Source organism: Amphimedon queenslandica, unplaced genomic scaffold, assembly GCF_000090795.2.
Source record: "Amphimedon queenslandica unplaced genomic scaffold, v1.1 AMPQUscaffold_13519, whole genome shotgun sequence".
Classification (NCBI taxonomy): domain Eukaryota; kingdom Metazoa; phylum Porifera; class Demospongiae; order Haplosclerida; family Niphatidae; genus Amphimedon; species Amphimedon queenslandica.
In genome coordinates this window covers 972,578-992,762 of record NW_003546245.1, presented here as the reverse complement: position 1 = coordinate 992,762, position 20,185 = coordinate 972,578, and the positions used below count along the sequence as shown (strand labels likewise).

Sequence of the window (20,185 nt, the reverse complement as noted above, 5' to 3'; positions counted from 1 at the left end):
TAATGTAAAGGGCTTACGTCTACACTGATAGTTCCAGTCATAAAGTCAACCTTGGACTCAGTACCACATGTACTCTTCACTTCTCTCCATATGCTTTCGTCTATAAATGCATTACAACAAAAGCTTTATCAGCACGTTCAAATTTACTGCTACTTACCAATGTCCCAATACACTAGTATAGGCTCTGACTCTGACCAATCAAGTCCTGTATCAAAGGTTACATTAATTGCGAGCTCTCCCTCAAGATTATCCTGCCCTAGCAATGATACATAGAAACTTGGTCCGCCTACTCCAGTCAATCTTCTAGCAATAGAGCGGCTCGTTTGATCAATAGTGGTGTAAGGATTACTGATATAAGGGACATTCACTCTATAAGATCTCGTCACATCAGCTTCTGATAGAAAACCAGCATAAAGCATAGTTCCAGTCTGGAGTCCACCATTAGTGTTAATGATCAGTGTGTAGTTATCATCAAGTATGGAGGCATTGGTTGTGAGTGGGTTGATCTGGTATAGTGACAGTGATATGTCTTCTCCTAATTTTGATTCATGCTGAGCATCTTTCTGCCCTATAAAAAAAGAATAAAAGGAAAATGAAACTTTGTAACATTCTAATTGGATGTACATTAAGAAATTATACTTGTTTTACAAACTTACTGATGATAATGGCAGCTCTTGGATCACTAGTCTCACAGTTATGAGCAAAGGTACAAAACTCTATTGTATGAAAGAAAGGTCTCCCAGGTTCAAAATATAAAGGACCAGTTGTACTGGGGTCTGTCCCATCAGCTATAGCAGTTAAGTCAGATATATTACTGAATGCAAGTCCATCAAGATAGAGTATGCCACTTCTCAATAAAGCAGAGTGGGCATCATCATAGCTTACATCAAGTCTTGGGAGAATGTCAGTCTGTGATGGCTCGCTTCCAATATACCAGTCTATAAAAACAAAAATATGATAATAATTTACAAATTAACCTTTTTATGAACAGCTTAAACTTTCTGCATAGCACAGGGTACAATCAATATGTGCAATAAAATTTAGAGACTACATAGTAGTGGTAGTAAATGTAATGTCACTTACAGACTGTTGATATATTAGGAGGGGTACCAGTCCACTCCACACCAGCACTGTCTTCCCTATCACCTTTAAACACAGTTTGTATTATTCCATTAAGTCTGATACCGGTCAGTGCATCAACGTGATCAATAATCACCAACAAATCAAGCATTGTCCTGTTGAGCTCAATAAGAAGATAAGTGATCCCACTGCTGCTGTAGGTACTGGTAAGACCTGCTCCATTCCTTGCCCTTACTGATACATAGTATACTGTATTGGGGACAAGTATATCCTCAAGACTGTCATTATATGCCTGATTATCTAAACCGACACTTGTATATTCTTGAATGTCTTCACCAAACCTCTCTGTCCCTATTGCCCAGAGGTACTCGGTAATTCCGCTCTCATCATCATAAAAGCCCCAGCTAGCCGAGACCGTGTGATTGTTCCCTTGATAGTTTGTTGGTTGAGTGAGGGAGAAGGCCACATCATAGTGCAAGATGGGTAGAGAGAGAGAGGGAGGGGTTACATCAATTAGGATCCCGTTAGATGAGGACGTCGCGGTTCGACCTGAAGCTGATGTAGCTTTTACATTAATGTAATAAACAGTTGGTGATAGAGTGTGAGGTAGTGATAGTATTACAGGCTCGTCAGGTACAGGGACATTGCTAGGAGTGCTGCCACTGTATAGCTCAGTCTCTTCATTCGTGTAAGCAAATGTAAAGGATAGAGTTAGTGGATCATCATCCCCAGGGCATGAGATGTTACAGGCATATTGATAGCATGGTATAGGCTGACAGGGAAGACAAGGATTATAAACAACCTAGATAATAAATAAAAATAATAATGGTGTAAAATTTGAAGGAAATTAAAAATTCCTAAAAATTTAAATTTTACTGGAAATAGCTTGAACTTTCTACACAACATATAATTATGTCACTTATCGCAAACTGAATCAAATTGCATTTCTAGTTAGTATACTTGCTGGGGATCTTATATTACACTCTGCTCTACTTGCATATCTTTTTCTTTACCTCAAAATCTTTGACATCAGTAGAACCTGGCTGAGTCCCTACGCTTGCTTCTAGTCTAATGATTGGTGCACTCCAGCTGTAAAAAGGATCTCCATAATCGCAGACACTCCCTGTTGCTTTATGAACCGAAACACTCGAAAATATTGAATAAACTTGAGGAGTATCACTAGCACAAGCAGAGTCACAAGGAATAACATAGCCATTATGATTGAACATGTGTAGGGTCATCCTAACACTATCAGTGAAGCTTGGTATTCCATAGAGCGTAGCATACAGTGTATCATCAATATATAACTCAACACTCCTCCTGTAGGAGAGTCCTAATGTCTCGGCTGTGAATCTAAACTTGTAGCGATGGGTTTCTGAGAGGTTTAAACTGACATTACGTGCAATAGACTGAACTTCAGACCCACTCCCATCCTTAGACCAGAGTACTATATGAGATCCTTGCCCATTTGTATGGTTATGATTCAATTGGAGACCAACTGCTTTGAACGAAGATGAGAAAGGTTGATCATGAGCAACAAGGAGACCGTCAGACATAGCATCAATAAACAAGACTGATGTTATCATATGTGGTCTCAAAACACTGTCACCGTTATTTGATGCGATATTTAAAGAGACAGTGTTCCATTCAAGGGTTGAGTTTAGTTCCGTACTATACAGGCCAGAAATCATTTGCTTCCTAGTAGTATCGATATCAACATTGATCCTTGTACCATTTCCTTCATTGCTTGTCTGACCAGCTTCATAACGAATGGAAGATGACAAGAGCCCATCTGTGCTGGATGGAGGCTGACTAGACCAGTCAGAACTAGGAGTGGATAGTGAATAATAATGACTAGTAGGGCAAGGACTGTTAGCATCTAATCCTCTCCTCTCTTCATCATACTCAGGCTGAGAGAAAGCGATTGAGAATATGCCAGAGAGGCTTGTAATGTCACTCTGAAATACAGCATCATTGCTCCAATCCCTACCATCTTTAACAGTACCTGAGGTCACTGTGTAGTAGTCTAGCATTACTGGCTCTGAGAGTTTATAGCTAGTCAAACCAGCTCTATTTCTTGCTTGTATTCTAGCAACGTATGTCACATTGGGACTCAAATTAAGAGATGCAAATGTGTACGAGGTGCTCTGTTCCACAGGAACATAATCTACAACCAAAGGTCCCAACGAAAAACCTTCGCTACCACAAGACTCAAGAATAAACAGGCCAACACTGTATGATTCAACAGAGCTCTCAAAATCAGTGAACTGATCCCAAATCAGTGTTAATGACTGATATGATCCGATATAAGCAATATACTGATCTCTGCTAACACTGTATGATTCAATTGGTCCGACTAGTGTTGAAGTTGGGGGTGGATTAGGAGGTGTGGTATCAATGAGTGTTGGTGAGTTTGATATAAAGGCCTTACACTTGCTAGCCTCGTCAAGTACACGCAGAACTACATAATAGGAAACATTGTGTGAGAGGGAGAGTCTAGTCGAAGCTGCAAAACTGCTAGTACCAATATTCTCAAAACCATGGACAAACTGATCTGAGTGATCATCAGAAAAATCATCACAAAAAGAAGACAACAGAGACTTGTTGAGGATTCTACTAGATACTGCCCATTCGTATGACAGTATAGGTACATCAGATTGGAATCCTTCCCACCAAACTCTTAGGTAAGTGGTGTTGGATTGGAACAAAGGCTGTACTATCCTACCAGCTAGTATCTGTGAGCCATAGCCAGGCCTGAAACCATTTGATGTGACTTGAGCTACAGAACCAGAGACAGAATGAGCACGAACAGTAACGTAGTATGTCTGTGATTGAGAGACTAGATTGAGACCAGTGAAAGCATGGCTCGTATTTAGACCAATGTACGTGAAAGGAATAATATCAGACCTAGTGCTGGAGTACTCGGAATTTGAGCCAAGTGCCGCTTCGTAGTACGAGACCTCTTGCTCGGGGCTTCCGTCTCCAAAGCCAGAGATACGGAATGATATGGAGGTGAGTGGTTCTTGATATCTGAGATCCAGCGAGCTCACGTCAGAGACTGAACCAGGCTGGAGTTGCTGGAGCGTTGCTCCGGAGCCATTGCTCCTAAATATGTGAACCACGTTGGTATAATCAACACCTAGTGAAAGAATAAGAAAAAACTAAGTAAAAGAGACATTGAATTTTTTATGCTAGCAAAGTTTGAGCTGATTTCAACTAAAAATTTTTGAGTCATGAAGATTTAAGAAACAAGCCAACTTTTGAAAATGGCTCCAGAATGACCACCAATTTTTATTACATTTTCTGATACATAATAATGTCTTTATGCTGTGTAGAAAATTTGAGCTGATTCCAACTTTAATTTTTAAAGTTACGGCCATTTTAAAAAATGAGCCAATTTTTAAAAAATACCCAAGGCTATAGCCCATGGTTTTTTCCAAAAAATGGCTCCAAAATAACCCCAAATTTTTATTACATTTTTTGATACATATTGATGTCCTTATGCTGTGTAGAAAGTTTGAGCTGATTTTGACTTTAATTTTTTGAGTTACGGCCATTTAAAAAAACGAGCCAATTTTTGAAAATTACCCAAGGCTATAGCCCATGGTTTTTTCCAAAAAATGGCTCCGAAATTGCCTCCAATTTTTATTACATTTTTTGATAGGTAATAATGTCTTTATGCTGTGTAGAAAGTTTGAGTTGAATCTGACAAATATTTTTCGAGTTATGACCATTTTTAAAAACAAGACAAGTTTTGAAAATTACCCAAGGCTATAGCCCATGGTTTTTTCCAAAAAATGGCTCCAAAATTGCCCCCAATTTTTATTACATAATTTGATAGGAAATAACGTCTTTATACTGTGTAGAAAGTTTGAGTCGATTCCGACAAATATTTTTCGAGTTACGGTCATTTTTAAAATGAGCCAATTTTTGAAAATTACCCAAGGCTATAGCCCATGGTTTTTTCCAAAAAATAGCTCCGAAATTGCCCCCAATTTTTATGACATTTTTTGATAGGTAATAACGTCTTTATACTGTGTAGAAAGTTTGAGTTGATTCCGACAAATATTTTTCGAGATACTGCCATTTTAAAAACGAGCCAATTTTGAAAATTACCTAAGGTTATAGCCCATGGTTTTTTCCAAAAAAGGGCTCCGAAATCACCCCAAATTTTTATTACATTTTCTGATACATAATAATGTCCTTATGCTGTGTAGAAAGTTTGAGCTGATTCTGACTTTGATTTTTTGAGTTATGACCATTTTTAAAACAAGCCAATTTTTGAAAATTACCCAAGGCTATAACTCATGGTTTTTTCCAAAAAATGGCTCCAAAATTGCCCCCAATTTTTATTACATTTTTTGATAGGTAATAACGTCTTTATGCTGTGTAGAAAGTTTGAGCTGATTCTGACTTTAATTTTTTGAGTTACGGCCATTTTAAAAAATGAGCTAATTTTTGAAAATTACCCAAGGCTATAGCCCATGGTTTTTTCCAAAAAATGGCTCCAAAATCACCCCAAATTTTTATTACATTTTTGGATACATATTGATGTCTTTATGCTGTGTAGAAAGTTTGAGTCGAATCCGACAAATATTTTTTGAGTTATGACCATTTTAAAAAATGAGCCAATTTTTGAAAATTACCCAAGGCTATAGCCCATGGTTTTTTCCAAAAAATGGCTCCAAAATTGCCCCCAATTTTTATTACATTTTTTGATAGGTAATAATGTCTTTATGCTGTGTAGAAAGTTTGAGCTGATTCTGACTTTAATTTTTTGAGTTACGGCCATTTTAAAAAATGAGCTAATTTTTGAAAATTACCCAAGGCTATAGCCCATGGTTTTTTCCAAAAAATGGCTCCAAAATCACCCCAAATTTTTATTACATTTTTGGATACATATTGATGTCTTTATGCTGTGTAGAAAGTTTGAGTCGAATCCGACAAATATTTTTTGAGTTATGACCATTTTAAAAAATGAGCCAATTTTTGAAAATTACCCAAGGCTATAGCCCATGGTTTTTTCCAAAAAATGGCTCCAAAATTGCCCCCAATTTTTATTACATTTTTTGATAGGTAATAATGTCTTTATGCTGTGTAGAAAGTTTGAGCTGATTCTGACTTTAATTTTTTGAGTTACGGCCATTTTAAAAAATGAGCTAATTTTTGAAAATTACCCAAGGCTATAGCCCATGGTTTTTTCCAAAAAATGGCTCCAAAATCACCCCAAATTTTTATTACATTTTTGGATACATATTGATGTCCTTATGCTGTGTAGAAAGTTTGAGTCGAATCCGACAAATATTTTTTGAGTTATGACCATTTTAAAAAATGAGCCAATTTTTGAAAATTACCCAAGGCTATAGCCCATGGTTTTTTCCAAAAAATGGCTCCAAAATTGCCCCCAATTTTTATTAAATTTTTTGATAGGTAATACCGTTTTTATACTGTGTAGAAAGTTTGAGTTGATTCCGACAAATATTTTTCGAGTTATGACCATTTTTAAAAACGAGCCAATTTTTGAAAAGTACCCAAGGCTATAGCCCATGGTTTTTTCCAAAAAATGGGTCTGAAATTGCCCCCAATTTTTATTACATTTTTTGATAGGTAATAACGTCTTTATGCTGTCTACAAAGTTTGAGTCAATTCCGACAAATATTTTTCGAGTTATGACCATTTTTAAAAACGAGCCATTTTTTTAAAATTACCCAAGGCTATAGCCCATGGTTTTTTTTCCAAAAAACAACTCCAAAATCACCCCAAATTTTTATTACATTTTTTGATACATATTGATGTCTTTATGCTGTGTAGAAAGTTTGAGCTGATTCCAACATAAGCATTTTTGAAAACGAGCCAATTTTCAGACAAAAAGATCTTTCCCAATTATTATATGTAGCTACTCATAATAGCCCTTACCTCTCACTACAATCCTGTATGTCTCATCATTATGAAGGTCAACTTGATTACTGCTAAATGTGAACACAGTCTCTAGCTCCTCACTATCTACTAGTGAGACATCACTCATATTCTTAACCATCAGCCCATCAGCTCCTTCCAGCCCCCACTGAAGGGATTTAAGAGGACAATTAACTCCATAATGAAAGCTGCCACTGTAATAAGCAAGTGATGGCTGAAAATCAATATCTGACTGAGGATCTGGACCATCGTATACCATTGAACTGATGCTGTTTGAATCTGATTTGATATAAATCGGATCAGAGTTAATATCAGCGTATTGATCTCTAGCATTAAAAGCTCTTATAGTAAAATAGACCGGGCCTCTAATATCAGAATCAATAGTCAGTAGATCAAGCTGATACTCGTATAATCCTGATTGCAGGTAGGGAGAAATAGAACTAAAATTCAACACATCACCAGCAGAAGGATAGATCCCTATTCCTAACTGATACTCACTAATCTCGTCACCAGTAAATGGACTGAAACTGATAAGAAGAGAGTTAGTGTTCCACAGGCAAACAGCACTACTCGACCAATCAATGACTTTATCTGTTACTGTCTCACCATCATACCCACCACTAGCAATGTTAGGTCTAACACTAACAGCACCAGCCCCAATGGGTCCCGTACTGTTGCACTCACTACTGATACTGGTACTCAGTATATTAGTAAGACCTGCCTCATTCCTAACGTATAGTGTTACGTAATAAACTGAACTGGTTCGAGCACTGAGTACTGGGGACACAAACGACTGCTCGTTACCTGGGATCTCCCGGGAAAGTATCTTCGAATGGTCTGATTGGTCGGTTGATATTGAGAGGGTGTGGCCCTGTATTGGACTCTGTAGATCAATAGTACCAGTCCATTGACATATCAGTTGTATTGACGAGACTGGAGTGGTATCTGTGCATGATGACTTTAATATTTCAGAGCAAGTGATCTATAAAAAGAATAAAACATAGAAATGTGTAAAAAAATAGTTATCATTGTCCTAAATAATAGTGCAACCATGCTTGACTAACTATGAATGTGTATTAGCATTAATGCATTACCTTTCCTTTAGGTGGTAAGCTTGTATCAAGCACCAATGGCTCACTGATAGCTTCACTCAACAGTCCAGCAGAATTGATTGCAGTCACAGTAACATAGTTAGGAACACCTTCGCCTCCTCTTAGCTCATCACGAATATAATACCTGCTCACTCCTTCTCCTCCTCCTCCAAGAGCATCAGTCTCATTCATCAGGTCATCCCCTCTAGGATAACTACCAACTTTAACTCTCACACTCTCAATCTCTTGTCCTCTTCCTACGCCTCCTTCTCCTATGAGGGACCCGTTCACTTCAAATAGAGAAGAGAAAGACGTTAGTGATTGGTAAGTATCGTGTGACCTCTCTGCATCGGCTATTAGTGAATTCTCTATAGAGAAAGGGCCAGTCTCAATGATGGAGAGGAAGGGAGGGCTTTTATAAATGATGAATCCATCAGACACTGAATCAAAAGTTGACCCGCAGCCAGTGATGCCACGAAATGTCACTAGTAGCAGGGTAGAGTCAAAGCTTTCAAGACCAGGAAGATATATCTATGTAAAAAAGAGAATATACAATAAAAAAGTGAACTCTCTTAAGCAATTATAAATTTATAAATTAATTATAAAATACTAACTTGAGCAGATCCAGCTCCCTCGCTGGTAAGGACAATCCCTTCCCTAGTAAAGGGTAGGACAGCTTCCCTGTCTTCTAAAGTCCCAACAGACCACATGTAATCTGAAAACCCTCCGCAGTCTTCACTGAAAAACCCACGGAAGTGAGCAGTGACGGAATAATATTCGTCGACAAAATCGACATCAACTTGAGGATCAAAACCATCTTGAACTATACCAACTGGATCCTGAGCATTAACCCTGAAAGACAGAGCAATTAAAAATTAAATAATTAGTGTGAATCTACATACCAGAATGAGTTTGATTCAACAGCTACGGATGACAAGTTTGCTCCATCAACTGCAACAACAGATACTTTATAAAAAGGACCACTGGCACTGCTTCCTTCAGTGAGGTTCAATCCAGTAATGAGGCTACCCTCTGATCCACCATAATCAATAGAAGGTACAGCAACACTCCCGTCTTCATTCAAGACTGAGACCAGATACTGGATTATGCCACTGCCGATATCTGATCCATACCAATCAACTCTTAGCTCTGTAGGACTGGTGCTTACTGGATCCTCATTACTCATGCTACCATACACTGTCACCAGTGTTACTACTGGAGGGCTAGAGTCTATGAATACACCATCAGTTTCGTATGTGGAGCTCAATCCAGCTCCATTCCTCAGGGTAACACTGGCTATATACTTAGCACCATTGACTAGGCTCAGTCCAGTAGCAGTGTGACTGATGGAAAGGGATGGAAGTACGTAAGTTGGATCATCTTCAAGATCAGGATCTGGAAACACTCGTGTCTTTATTCCCTCAAGAACTCTGAAATAAGCAACCTCCACCTGGACTATGCTGGACTCATCATCAGTGGCAGACCCAGTGACAGAGAGTGTCTGAGTGGAGGACTGGTAAGAAATATCAGAGCCTTCTTGCAACCCGTCAACTAAACTAGTCAATACTGGAGGAGTGACATCAATCCTAGAACCATTAGATGATCCATTGACAGATAGTCCTGCATGATTAACTGCCACTATAGTAGCATAAACTCTATCCCCAGCAGAGAAACTAAAGTGATTGCTAGAGTAAGAAGAGATGCTTCCATCTTCTATAGTCTCTGAATGAATGATTATAGGTTCCATTGAGTTTAAAGGCTGCCTGTATATGTGTACAGTGTACTGTTGTATCAATGACTGGGGATCATTGAAGCCACTCCAATGGAAGGATGCATCAGTTAGACTATTTGAAAAGTCAATATCGCCACCACTAGGAGAGCCTCCATCAGTCACTGTACCAGCTATAGGAGGACTGGTATCTATTGTAACTAAAAAGAAAATATATAATTAATGATTTATAAAGTAAAATATTTCTACTTACTTCCATTAGAGTAGCCCATTGAGCTCAATGGAGGATCAGCTCCATTAGTGACCAGTAGAGTTGAGTAATAAGTCATCCCGTGACTGAGAACAACATCCTCACATGCTAATCTCTCTCTGACTTCATCATCTGTCAAGTTCTGAAGCTGAAGGAGGCTCTCGCTCCCTGGGGACGAACCGATGCTCCATTGATATGAGACTATTAGTGACTCTGGATCTGAGAATCCACTCCACGAGACACAAATGTGACTATTGTTGGATTGATAGTTGACGTCACCTGCTACATTTGACCCATCGTGTATGCGAGCATCATACACAGCCCCAACTAGTGGAGGAGTCCTGTCTATATTGATTGGCTCTGATACTGTCACACCCTCACGTAGGCCAACTAAAAGAATAAGTATTAAATTAAACAAAATATACAGCTAAAATGTTATACTGTTATCACTATTGTATCATTATTATTTCATATTTATACATTTACCATTATCAGTGACTTGTAGTTTGACCCAACCGTTCACTCCATCAGGTATATACACCTCTATTGATTCAGTATTGAGTACGTTGTCCCTATCACTTGTTACTAGTGCCCACGGAAAGATATTGACATCATCTGGTGTCCTTCCAACTCCTATCCTCACTTGATGGACACCAGAACCAGCATCACTGAAAAAAAAAACAAAAAATAATAAAATTTTATGTGCTTTATTGCCACATAACTTACCTAATAAGAAATGAGACATTAAGCAAATTGCTATTAATATCATAATATACAACACTGAATGATCCAATGACTGGAGGTTGAGTGTCCACAATATAAGGTACACTATGGTGTACCATAGTCACCATTGATCCACCATACCCAACTCCATTAATCACCTCTACTGTTATATAATACTCTCCGTCCAGTAGATCAGTCTTGGCTAGACCGTTGTGGCTCCAATATTGATCCGATAGGCCAGAGTGAGGGTCGGTAGGAGGGAGTATGTCACAAGTGTGGTTACTGGCTGAACTGATGCACCAGGTATAGCTTCTGAGACCACTCTCCCTGTCATTGAAACCATCCCAATTAGCTAAAGGATGAATCAATGTGAACATGAAAGCATAAGAAAAGAAGTACGCTATACTTACCAGTCATAAAAGTGTTTGCTTTGGTATATAAAGTGTCCACTAGTTGTATAGGACCATTGAACACAGTGGCAGATCCAGTACCATCAACAATGACCCTAAATAATGAGAATTAAGAAAAAAATCCATTTCATTATATTTCATTGGTATTTGTTCATTTACCTGTGATTATCAACTGGTGTTGTAGGACCATACTCGTTGCAGTACTGCCCAACATTAAAGCCACAGGCTTCATTACTCAATGCATCACTAGCAGCATTGAGAATAAGGCCAGGGAAAGGAGGGCTCAGGTCAACCCTCACAGCTGCTGATGATACTACACTAGTGTATCCAAGGGCATCTCTCAGTCTCATGTTAACATAAAAGGTTCTTCGATGTTCAAGGGTTAAGTTACTGAAAGTGAACATGGTTGAGTTCCCGAGACCAAGCTTCTCGTAATGATAGAAATCTTGGAAGACTTTGAGAGACTCCGTACTAAAGGAATTCAAAAACGGAACACCACTGATGTCAGAGGAAGGACCGAGGATAGTAGAATGAAGGACACAACGTTTCTGACCGAGAGAGTGATCAAACGAGAGACAGAAACTGTCAGAAGTACAGAGATCAGCACAATCAGTAGGAGTATCAACGTCAGTATGCCATGTAATAATGTCACTAACTAGCCTTCCTCTCTATAAAAAAGAAAGCAAATATAAATAAAATATGTAAAAGAAAGTTATTATTATTATTTTATTACCATTGGGAAAGAGTACAGGTCCAGTCCAGTCCCAAAAGGTTCATTGTTGATTAGTGATAGCTCAAATGTCGTCCAATCAACAATATCACTTCCATCAGCTCCAGCCTCAGTTCCAATAGCAATCTCTTGCTCCTCAAGTAGCTGAGCTTCATCAAACAATGAGAGGAAGACTAAGAACTGGTTAGGATGACTCGTGAAACTTGCTACAGGTACTACGCTACCCAGCGGAGGTGAAGAATCATAAGTTGACAACTGACACTCTGCTTGAGTTGTATCTCCATCCTCATTGACTGATATGACAGTGAAAAATAGTCTTAGGCCTTGTACCAGCGAGTGAGGCAATACAATCCTCTCTCCATACAATCCAGTCAATGGTAGAACATTAGCACCATCAGAGTATGTGCCCACTTTATATTTCTTATCAGTTATGCTCTCTCCTTCATCAATACGAAACTCTAATTCAAAGGCAGGATTATGATATTTCCGTCCAATCAATTGCTCCACGTGACAGTAGGAATTGTTACGATGAGCAAGGGAGAGAAAATATGGGGGAGATGGATCGGCTAAGGTGCCTGTTTGCTCAAACTCATCTCTGTTAATGTAAGGTATTGAGTACTCCCAGGGAACTTGAAAGTCAAGTGTTTCTTCGTTAGATACTCCCCCACCTCCACCAGTCAACTGAGCTAGTTTAGTAGTTAGATTCATTCTCGTATTATCAGTCATCAACTCCATATCACAACTACAAAAATAATAGAATTAAAATAAATATATATTTATTCTTATTCATTTAATGTTATATATACCTGGCTGTTAGTGGCCATGTGCTAAAGTTTTGCTTGATAGTGAGAGGGAGTGTTGCATCAATGAGTGTCCCCCCTATCTCTACTAGTGCAAAAGTAGCTGAACCAACTCTCATGCTACCATTGACTGATGACCAGACCTGAGGACTCAGTCTGACCTCAACCTCCTCTGAGAGGAACTGAGACTCAAATGAGAAGTTTGTCATATAATGACCAGTTGAAGTGAATGCTGCAATTAAAAGACATAAAAATGAATGAATATTGGAAAACATAAAATAATACAAGTGGGTATACTTAAATTAATGATAATTATTCTACAATGCTTACTGAAAGAGACTGGTATAGGACCGACTGTTAACGATGTAGAACTCTCAAAAAAAGCAACGTTAGTCTGAGATGATATTGTCTTATTATCTTTTAGAATTATGTCATAAGGTTGAGGGAACTCGTGTGCAATACTGAAATCCACCAGTGGGTCCCCAACTAGAGTCTGCACTGGCTCATTGGTGACTGCAGTAGTCAAATCAACGACTGCTCCATTAATGATTGTAGCTATCTCATTACAGCTCCAGCTGACAGATGCAGTGGGGTTTACAGTCCGGGGAAGGAACTGAGAGGGGTCCTGGGGGTAAAGTGTTCCGGGAGCTTCGGTTGTTGATTTGTAGGCTTCAACGTGAATGGTTGATTTTCCAGCAAGTGAGCTAGCTGAACCAAGCTCCATGCCTCCTTTGATGAATAATGGGCTGGAAGAAAGAACTATACATGATAGAAAAAGTAAGCAAGGAGAGAGAGAGAGATGAAAGCATTTTAAATGTGATTCATTACGCAACTACTGTATTATACCATTTGATGGGATCATGTTTGAAATAATGATGGTATAAGAATCCATTGAAAACTCAGTTGGTGTTATCATGATGGTGTTATTAGGGCTATAAGAGTAGAGACTACTGTTGTGTAAAACAGAGTCATCAAATAACTGGACGTAACCAGAAAAAGGAGCTATAATCTAAAAATAAAGAAGATAAATATCGGAATTACAAATAAGGTTTCATCTACCATTTCTCCCTGTAGAGTCAGGTCAATTCCATTTCTATAAAGGTCACCAGTTGTGCTGGGATAATAACCACACCCATAGGTCTCGTCACAGGGCTTTAGGGAAACTGGAAACCCAGGATGAACAACTTGACCAAATATGGTATCAAGACTTGAACGAGTAGCTTCATACCTTTAGATAAAATAAATAAAAATAATAATAAAATTTTAAAAGGTAGGTCCTGTACTTACGCAATGGTCAGTAGGTCAAAAGCAGAGTCAGTAGCAGTAAAAGATTTTATCAGTGACTGTCTTGCATTGTAGAGTGGAGTGGGAGCATCCAGTAAAGCATAGAGAGCAGGTTGAAGGTAGCTTACAATAGCTTCAGACAGTAGACGTAAATCATTGTCCTCACTGGCATTCTTTAATAAAAATTAAAAATAATAAAAAATACTAATACCAATACTAATAATAATAAAACAATAATAAATAAAACATCAAAGTAATAATAATAATAAATAAAACATCAAAGACAACATGCAACTCACTGTGTTCATTCTCAGTAGAATGGCATCATGAACATCAGTGATACTATCATTCAAGGACCACAGTCTCAATGAAGGATCAGTCCATTCCTTATTAGAGCCAAGCCTGCCAGTGACATCTTTCACTGAGTTTACTTGTGATTCCAATTGCACCAAACCTTTCTCAGTACTATTATGTAAATGATAATAAATAGATAATTGAATAAGTGCTTGATTATAGTTATTCTGTTCTTACTCCCAGTAGAGTTGATAGATGTTTGCTAAAGCTTCTTGAGGAGCAAAACGAAGCAGAGGAACATATGATGTACTCTGAATGAATGACTCTCCACTTGGTGTCAATACAGAGACCAGATCATACGATAAATCACCAACTGAAGCAGGAACTGACTATTATAAATAAATTTAAACAATGAATTGTATTCAACCATTTTTCAACAAAAAATAAATCTTAGCAAAAACAATGCAATAGCATGTAGATCTAATATAGCAATTCTAATTGTGACAAACAACAATATAAAAGTTATAAACATCATTATCTTGTGGTGCCATTACAAATGGATTAAGATCCTTGCATGCAATAATGTCTTTGATGGTGGTGCTGAACTGAATCTGAAAGGACTGCCTCGTATATGGTACTGCCTATGAGGAAATGGCCTAGGTTGGTAAATGTGAAGTTTCTTGTTTCCACCATCTTCATTAGCTGGAACAGATACCACATAGCACCCATTGCCACGATTAGGCTTTACTTGACAAGTTACACCATCATCTATCTCTCCATTCTCTGGAGTGACAACAGCCATCAGCGTTGGTAGTACACGCATAGATACATGACTACCAGCTATATCACAACATTCAATCGTAATATATAAACCACCATCAGACTTCTGGAATTGATCTTTTACTCTAAACTTCTTAACACAAGGTGTGCTACGAACTATACCAAGAATATTAGCAGGAAGGTCATCATTGCTTGGCTTCAAATACAGCTCATCATCATCTGCTGGTGATAAGTCAAAGGTACTGTAGCGGTCATCAAGGTAATCTAGTCGTTGCTTTAGCTGAGTCTTAAGAAACATAAACTCAGCTGAATTAGCAATATCAGTGTAATCCTTAATGAACTCCAAGCTGTCTTCCAGTGTCTCTGTTACACGTTTCAATACTGTCTGGTGATCATCAATTTCTTTCTTTTTGAGGTCACAGATAAGATTAGCTTTAGCTATTGCTTCATCTCTCTCAACGGTTAGCTGTTCCACTAATTGATTGTACCTTTTATTAAGAGCAGCAATAACTTTATCACGGTTTGTTTCTAAAGTTCTCTTGATATCCTTTCCTTCCTCAATAGCTGATCGAAACCTATGATTCAACTCCTCAACCTTCTGTAGCCCTAAAACCTTCCTGTTATCAGGATCAGCATCAACATCATCAACTTCTTTTAAATTACACTCAGTATTGGTGTGATCTACAAGAGCACACTTCTCACAGACTACAACATCATGAAAACTACAGTACACATCAACAAGACGACCTGAATGCTTGAAACAGAACCATGTACGACGTTTAACGTATTTCCACCAATCTTTCTCAGGATCAATCTCCAGTACTTGATGATCCTCTGTATCTTCCTGCCTTCTGTGTGCTTCTCTGCAAAAATCACAAAGAGGAATATTGCCACACTTTTTGTCGTCACAGATCCACTTGGCAATATCCTTTTTGCACTTCTGACACTCCATTTTTCCTTGAGGTAATTTCTCTTTAAGCTTAGCTGCATGAACGATATTAGACAATGGCCTGCTAACAAGTGAAATTTCTTCCTCAATATCACATTCATGGGGAGACAACAAATTCTCGTTTTTAGAAGGAACCCAACTCGCTTCGCTTTCATCAGTACTGTCCACTTCTCCTTCATCACTGTGTTGACTCTGATCTCGTTCTTCAAGACCACTACCAAAATCTCCTTGAACCTCATCTGTTGCTTGTACCACCCTTTGAGTTGCTTGTATGGCTTCTCTCTGACAATCCAAACAGACCGTATGAAGGCAGGATAGCATAACAGGGTCCTCACAGGTTTTGTTGCATTGCTTACACACGATAAATCGTTCGCAGAAATGATTTACATCAAAGGTAGGTTTGTCAGCCTCTTCTTGGTCATGTGTGCCCTCTTCTTGGTCATGTGTGCCCTCTTTAGGCTCTACCATGCTGCCATCATATTCTGCCATTAAAACAAGTTGAACTTCAAAACAAAAGCCTCCCCTTAAACATTTACTCTAATATCTATGCTTAAACCGCACCCCATCAGGCCCACCCATTTCCACATTGTACAGTTACAAGAGAGATATATGCAGCCTGTATGCAGTTAACATTATTACATGTAGCATTAGTACTACAAGTATGTGTTCAGTGTAATGACTCAGAATTTTACATTATTCTAAACCATATGCTCAAATTGCTCATACATTTGTTAGCCAATTCATAAATGATGCAATGGAATTTCCCAAGACAATGAGTGACAATATTTAAGAATCGTATGCCTCCTCACCTGCCTTGTCTGCTGACCTGGCTTCCCTGCCACATAAATAAGAACCCACCCCTCAGGTCCTTCGTTTATAATTGTAACTCTCCATCTCTCTTGTTTTAGTTGCAAGATACCGCAATCTTACAAATGGCAGCAATAGAAGGACCAGCTAATGACAGAAAGGGCTCTTCCATCAATAAATCCAGTTTTGATGTAGAGACTTTCTGTCAAAGACACCTCAAGTGTAAGGAATGCAATAAAAGCTATATAGATCTATCATACTACCCTGCCTTCATACATACTGCTTGGCCAAAATCCTCTACATGGGAAACCTTGGCAGATCAAATTAAACAATATATGCAGACAGAACGTTTGAACATTGTTTAAATGTATTTTCAGGCTCTGTATGAGTGTCTGTAGATCTATATGATATTACACAGACACAGGGACATTTCTTAGTCTGGCTTGCCAGACTAGATATTTCTAATGATGTGGCCAGTGGTCTACAAAGCAAACCCAGATCATAATAATGGCTGCTATATTCTAATTGTTCCTCAAGTTAATGTAGATGAATAGCCTAGTCCATTTCCTCAAAAGCAATGCTACAAAACTATAGGTGGCTCTTTTAGTGTACACTACCAATGATAACTTGCATGTGTAAACTGTAAAAATACTACTAATAATGTTACATACTTTTAATGTTATTAGCAGTAATACTACAAGCATGTGCTAAGTGTTGAATTCAATATCAGCATTTATGCCATTCCATTTTTATAGCTGACTACATTTGTTATAAATGATGCAATGGAATTTCCCATCAAATCACATGTCTGCTTTCTGTCTGTCCTTCCCATTTATATATACCACTAAAATAACAACCCTCCCCTCAGGCCATTTGTTCTCATTGTAGCCATAGATAATATTGCCCTCCATCTCGCCCTTTTTTGTTACAAGATCTGCAGCAGTCTTACAAAATGGCAGCATTAGAAGAGCCAGCTATTGAGAGAGAGGAATCTTCCATCAATAAATCCAGTTTTGATGTAGAGACTTTCTGTCAAAGACACCTCAAGTGTAAGGAATGCAATAAAAGCTATGTAGATCCTATCATGCTATCCTGCCTTCATACATACTGCCCTGATTGTTTCATTCAAAAAGCTGCTGAGAAAAAAAGAAAGAGAGAAGAAAGCGCTATAGCTAGAGAAAGCCAATCAGTATCAACAGAGAGTTATGTTGTGGTACAAAGTCAAAGAGAAGGAGAAGAAAGAGCTGGTGAGGAAGAAGGCGAGGATGAAGAAGAAGGAATGGTGTCAGAAGATGAGAATCAAGAAGAAGGAGAAAGGGAGGCTGGTGCTCAGGAAGATGAAGAAAGGTTTGTACCTCATAAAAAAGAGAACTTGACAGCTCCTCATGATTGTGATTCAGGTGATGATGTACAGGGTTTAGTTAACAGGCCATTGTCTAATATCATTCATGCAGCTAAGCTTAAAGAGAAATTGCCTCAAGGAAAGATGGAGTGTCAGAAGTGCAAGAAGGATATTGCCAAATGGATCTGTAACAACAAAGAATGTGGCAATATTCCTCTTTGTGATTTTTGCAGAGAAGCACACAGAAGGCAGGAAGATACAGAGGATCATCAAGTCAATAAGATTGATCCTGAGAAAGATTGGTGGAAAGGTATGAATCGTCAAACGTGGCCTTGCTCTAAGCATCGTAAGCATCTTGTAGATATGTATTGTCACACTCATTGTGAATTAATGTGTCATAAATGCTCTACCATTCATCATTGTAGCCAGTGGCGGATCTGGGCCCGGGCCTAGACGGGCCATGGCCCGGGCATCAGAAGTCAGTAATGAGATTCATTAGATGCAATGTAAACAATTCCCTGCCTCAAGTTTTGATAAAGCAAACCACAAGCCACACCAGAGTACTTACAAGTGCTTGAAGAGCATTATAAGCACTGCATAGATAAGGAAATTGTTGAAACCCATCATAAAAATGGCCAACCATAAAATGACTGGTTGAAAAGTGGACACACCCACTTCCTGGCCCTACCATCAACTTGCACCCAGATCCGCCACTGATTGTAGCACCGATTGTTTGGTTAATGATGTTGATGAATGTTATTTGCAGGCTCTTGAGGAAAGCCTAAAAGAACAACAGAAAGTTGAGAGGCTGAAAGACACATTTAAAGATGCTAAAAATAGAGGAGAAAATGTCAAAAGGAGCTTGGAAACAAAGCGTGATGATGCTATTGCTGCCCTTAACGATAGATACAATCAATTAGTGCAACAGCTAACTGTTGAGAAAGATAAAGCAATAGCTAAAGCTAATCTTATCTGTGACCTCAAACAGAAAGAGATTGATGATCACCAGGCAGTATTGAAACGTGTAACAGAGACTCTGGAAGACAGCTTGGAGTTCATTAGGGATTTCTCTAATATTGCTAATCCAGCTGAGTTTATGTTTCTTAAGACTCAGCTAACCAAACGACTAGATTACCTTTATGACCGCTACAGTACCTTTGACTTATCACCAGCAGATGATGATGAGCTGTATTTGAAGCCAAGCAATGATGACCTTCCTGCTAAAATGTTTGGGAAAATCTACAGTACACCAAGTGTCAAGAAATTTGCTTTCTTGAAGCATCATCAAAATAAGTTCAATTCCGGTGTAGTTATTACTCTAGAGTGTCGGGATATTTCTGGTGGCCCTGCAGCACCTGAAAGTGTGTTGCCAGAACTAAAAGCTGTCATTACTAATCCAAGAGAGGATATCACTGATGGTTTGGCCTGTGAAGTGAAGCCAAATAATAAAACTCGTTGCTATAACATCACTGTCCCTCCAATTAAAGAAAAAGGATTACGGAGGGTTCATATCTACCAGCCTAGGCCCCATCCTCAAAAGCAATACTACATACAAGGTGGCCCTTTTAGTCTACGCTACGACTGATAAGATACTTTAAACAATAAACAATAACATGTTAATATTAGTAGTAGTGTACAGCTAATATAATTAAAACAAAAGGCTTTTGAAATTTGAATGCAACTCTTTATAATACTGCAGTATTCTTACCTACTTATTGCATGTATATTACTCAGTGCTGAATGAGGATATTGCAAACAATGTGGCCACTATATTGTAATAGTTTCTCCAGTTAATGTAGATGAACACAATATTCATATCTATAATTTGTCTAGTCCATATCTTCATTCCTCAAAAGCAATACTACACACTATAGGTGGCTCTTTTAATGTACGCTACCAATGATGACATACCACCGTCAAGAGTATATAATGGGGTGCCCCCATTATTTACTCTTGCTACCATATAGCGGGAAATTTGGAGGGAATTAAATTTGGCAAAT

General features: G+C 38.4%; 2 protein-coding genes across 2 annotated transcripts in view; one reads left to right on the top strand and one right to left on the bottom strand.

Moving 5' to 3' along the window:
• LOC100633663 (uncharacterized) overlaps positions 1-20,185 on the bottom strand; it is a 31,749-nt gene that overhangs the window by 2,094 nt on the left and 9,470 nt on the right. The window contains exons 15-36 of the mRNA XM_019996360.1: positions 14,545-14,696; positions 14,313-14,478; positions 14,017-14,186; positions 13,789-13,957; positions 13,576-13,738; positions 13,060-13,488; positions 12,736-12,961; positions 11,933-12,671; positions 11,359-11,867; positions 11,200-11,294; positions 10,793-11,141; positions 10,553-10,734; positions 10,070-10,456; positions 8,990-10,016; positions 8,702-8,939; positions 8,091-8,618; positions 6,997-7,978; positions 2,094-4,219; positions 1,084-1,882; positions 657-938; positions 158-568; positions 14-100 (exon numbers count right to left, since the gene is read on the bottom strand). Of these exons, the coding sequence (XP_019851919.1) occupies positions 14-100; positions 158-568; positions 657-938; positions 1,084-1,882; positions 2,094-4,219; positions 6,997-7,978; positions 8,091-8,618; positions 8,702-8,939; positions 8,990-10,016; positions 10,070-10,456; positions 10,553-10,734; positions 10,793-11,141; positions 11,200-11,294; positions 11,359-11,867; positions 11,933-12,671; positions 12,736-12,961; positions 13,060-13,488; positions 13,576-13,738; positions 13,789-13,957; positions 14,017-14,186; positions 14,313-14,478; positions 14,545-14,696 (10,216 nt within the window). The remainder of the gene's footprint in view (positions 1-13; positions 101-157; positions 569-656; positions 939-1,083; positions 1,883-2,093; positions 4,220-6,996; positions 7,979-8,090; positions 8,619-8,701; positions 8,940-8,989; positions 10,017-10,069; positions 10,457-10,552; positions 10,735-10,792; positions 11,142-11,199; positions 11,295-11,358; positions 11,868-11,932; positions 12,672-12,735; positions 12,962-13,059; positions 13,489-13,575; positions 13,739-13,788; positions 13,958-14,016; positions 14,187-14,312; positions 14,479-14,544; positions 14,697-20,185) is intronic.
• Positions 16,821-19,886, top strand: LOC109583076 (uncharacterized). The gene is made up of 2 exons (XM_019998245.1): positions 16,821-18,531; positions 18,952-19,886. Exons 1-2 carry the CDS (start codon positions 17,796-17,798, stop codon positions 18,957-18,959), a joined length of 744 nt encoding a protein of 247 aa, XP_019853804.1. The 5' UTR covers positions 16,821-17,795; the 3' UTR covers positions 18,960-19,886.

Bases quoted from the DNA above. Each gene is read 5' to 3' on its own strand.
- LOC109583076 (XM_019998245.1), top strand. From the start codon at position 17,796: ATGGCAGCATTAGAAGAGCCAGCTATTGAGAGAGAGGAATCTTCCATC.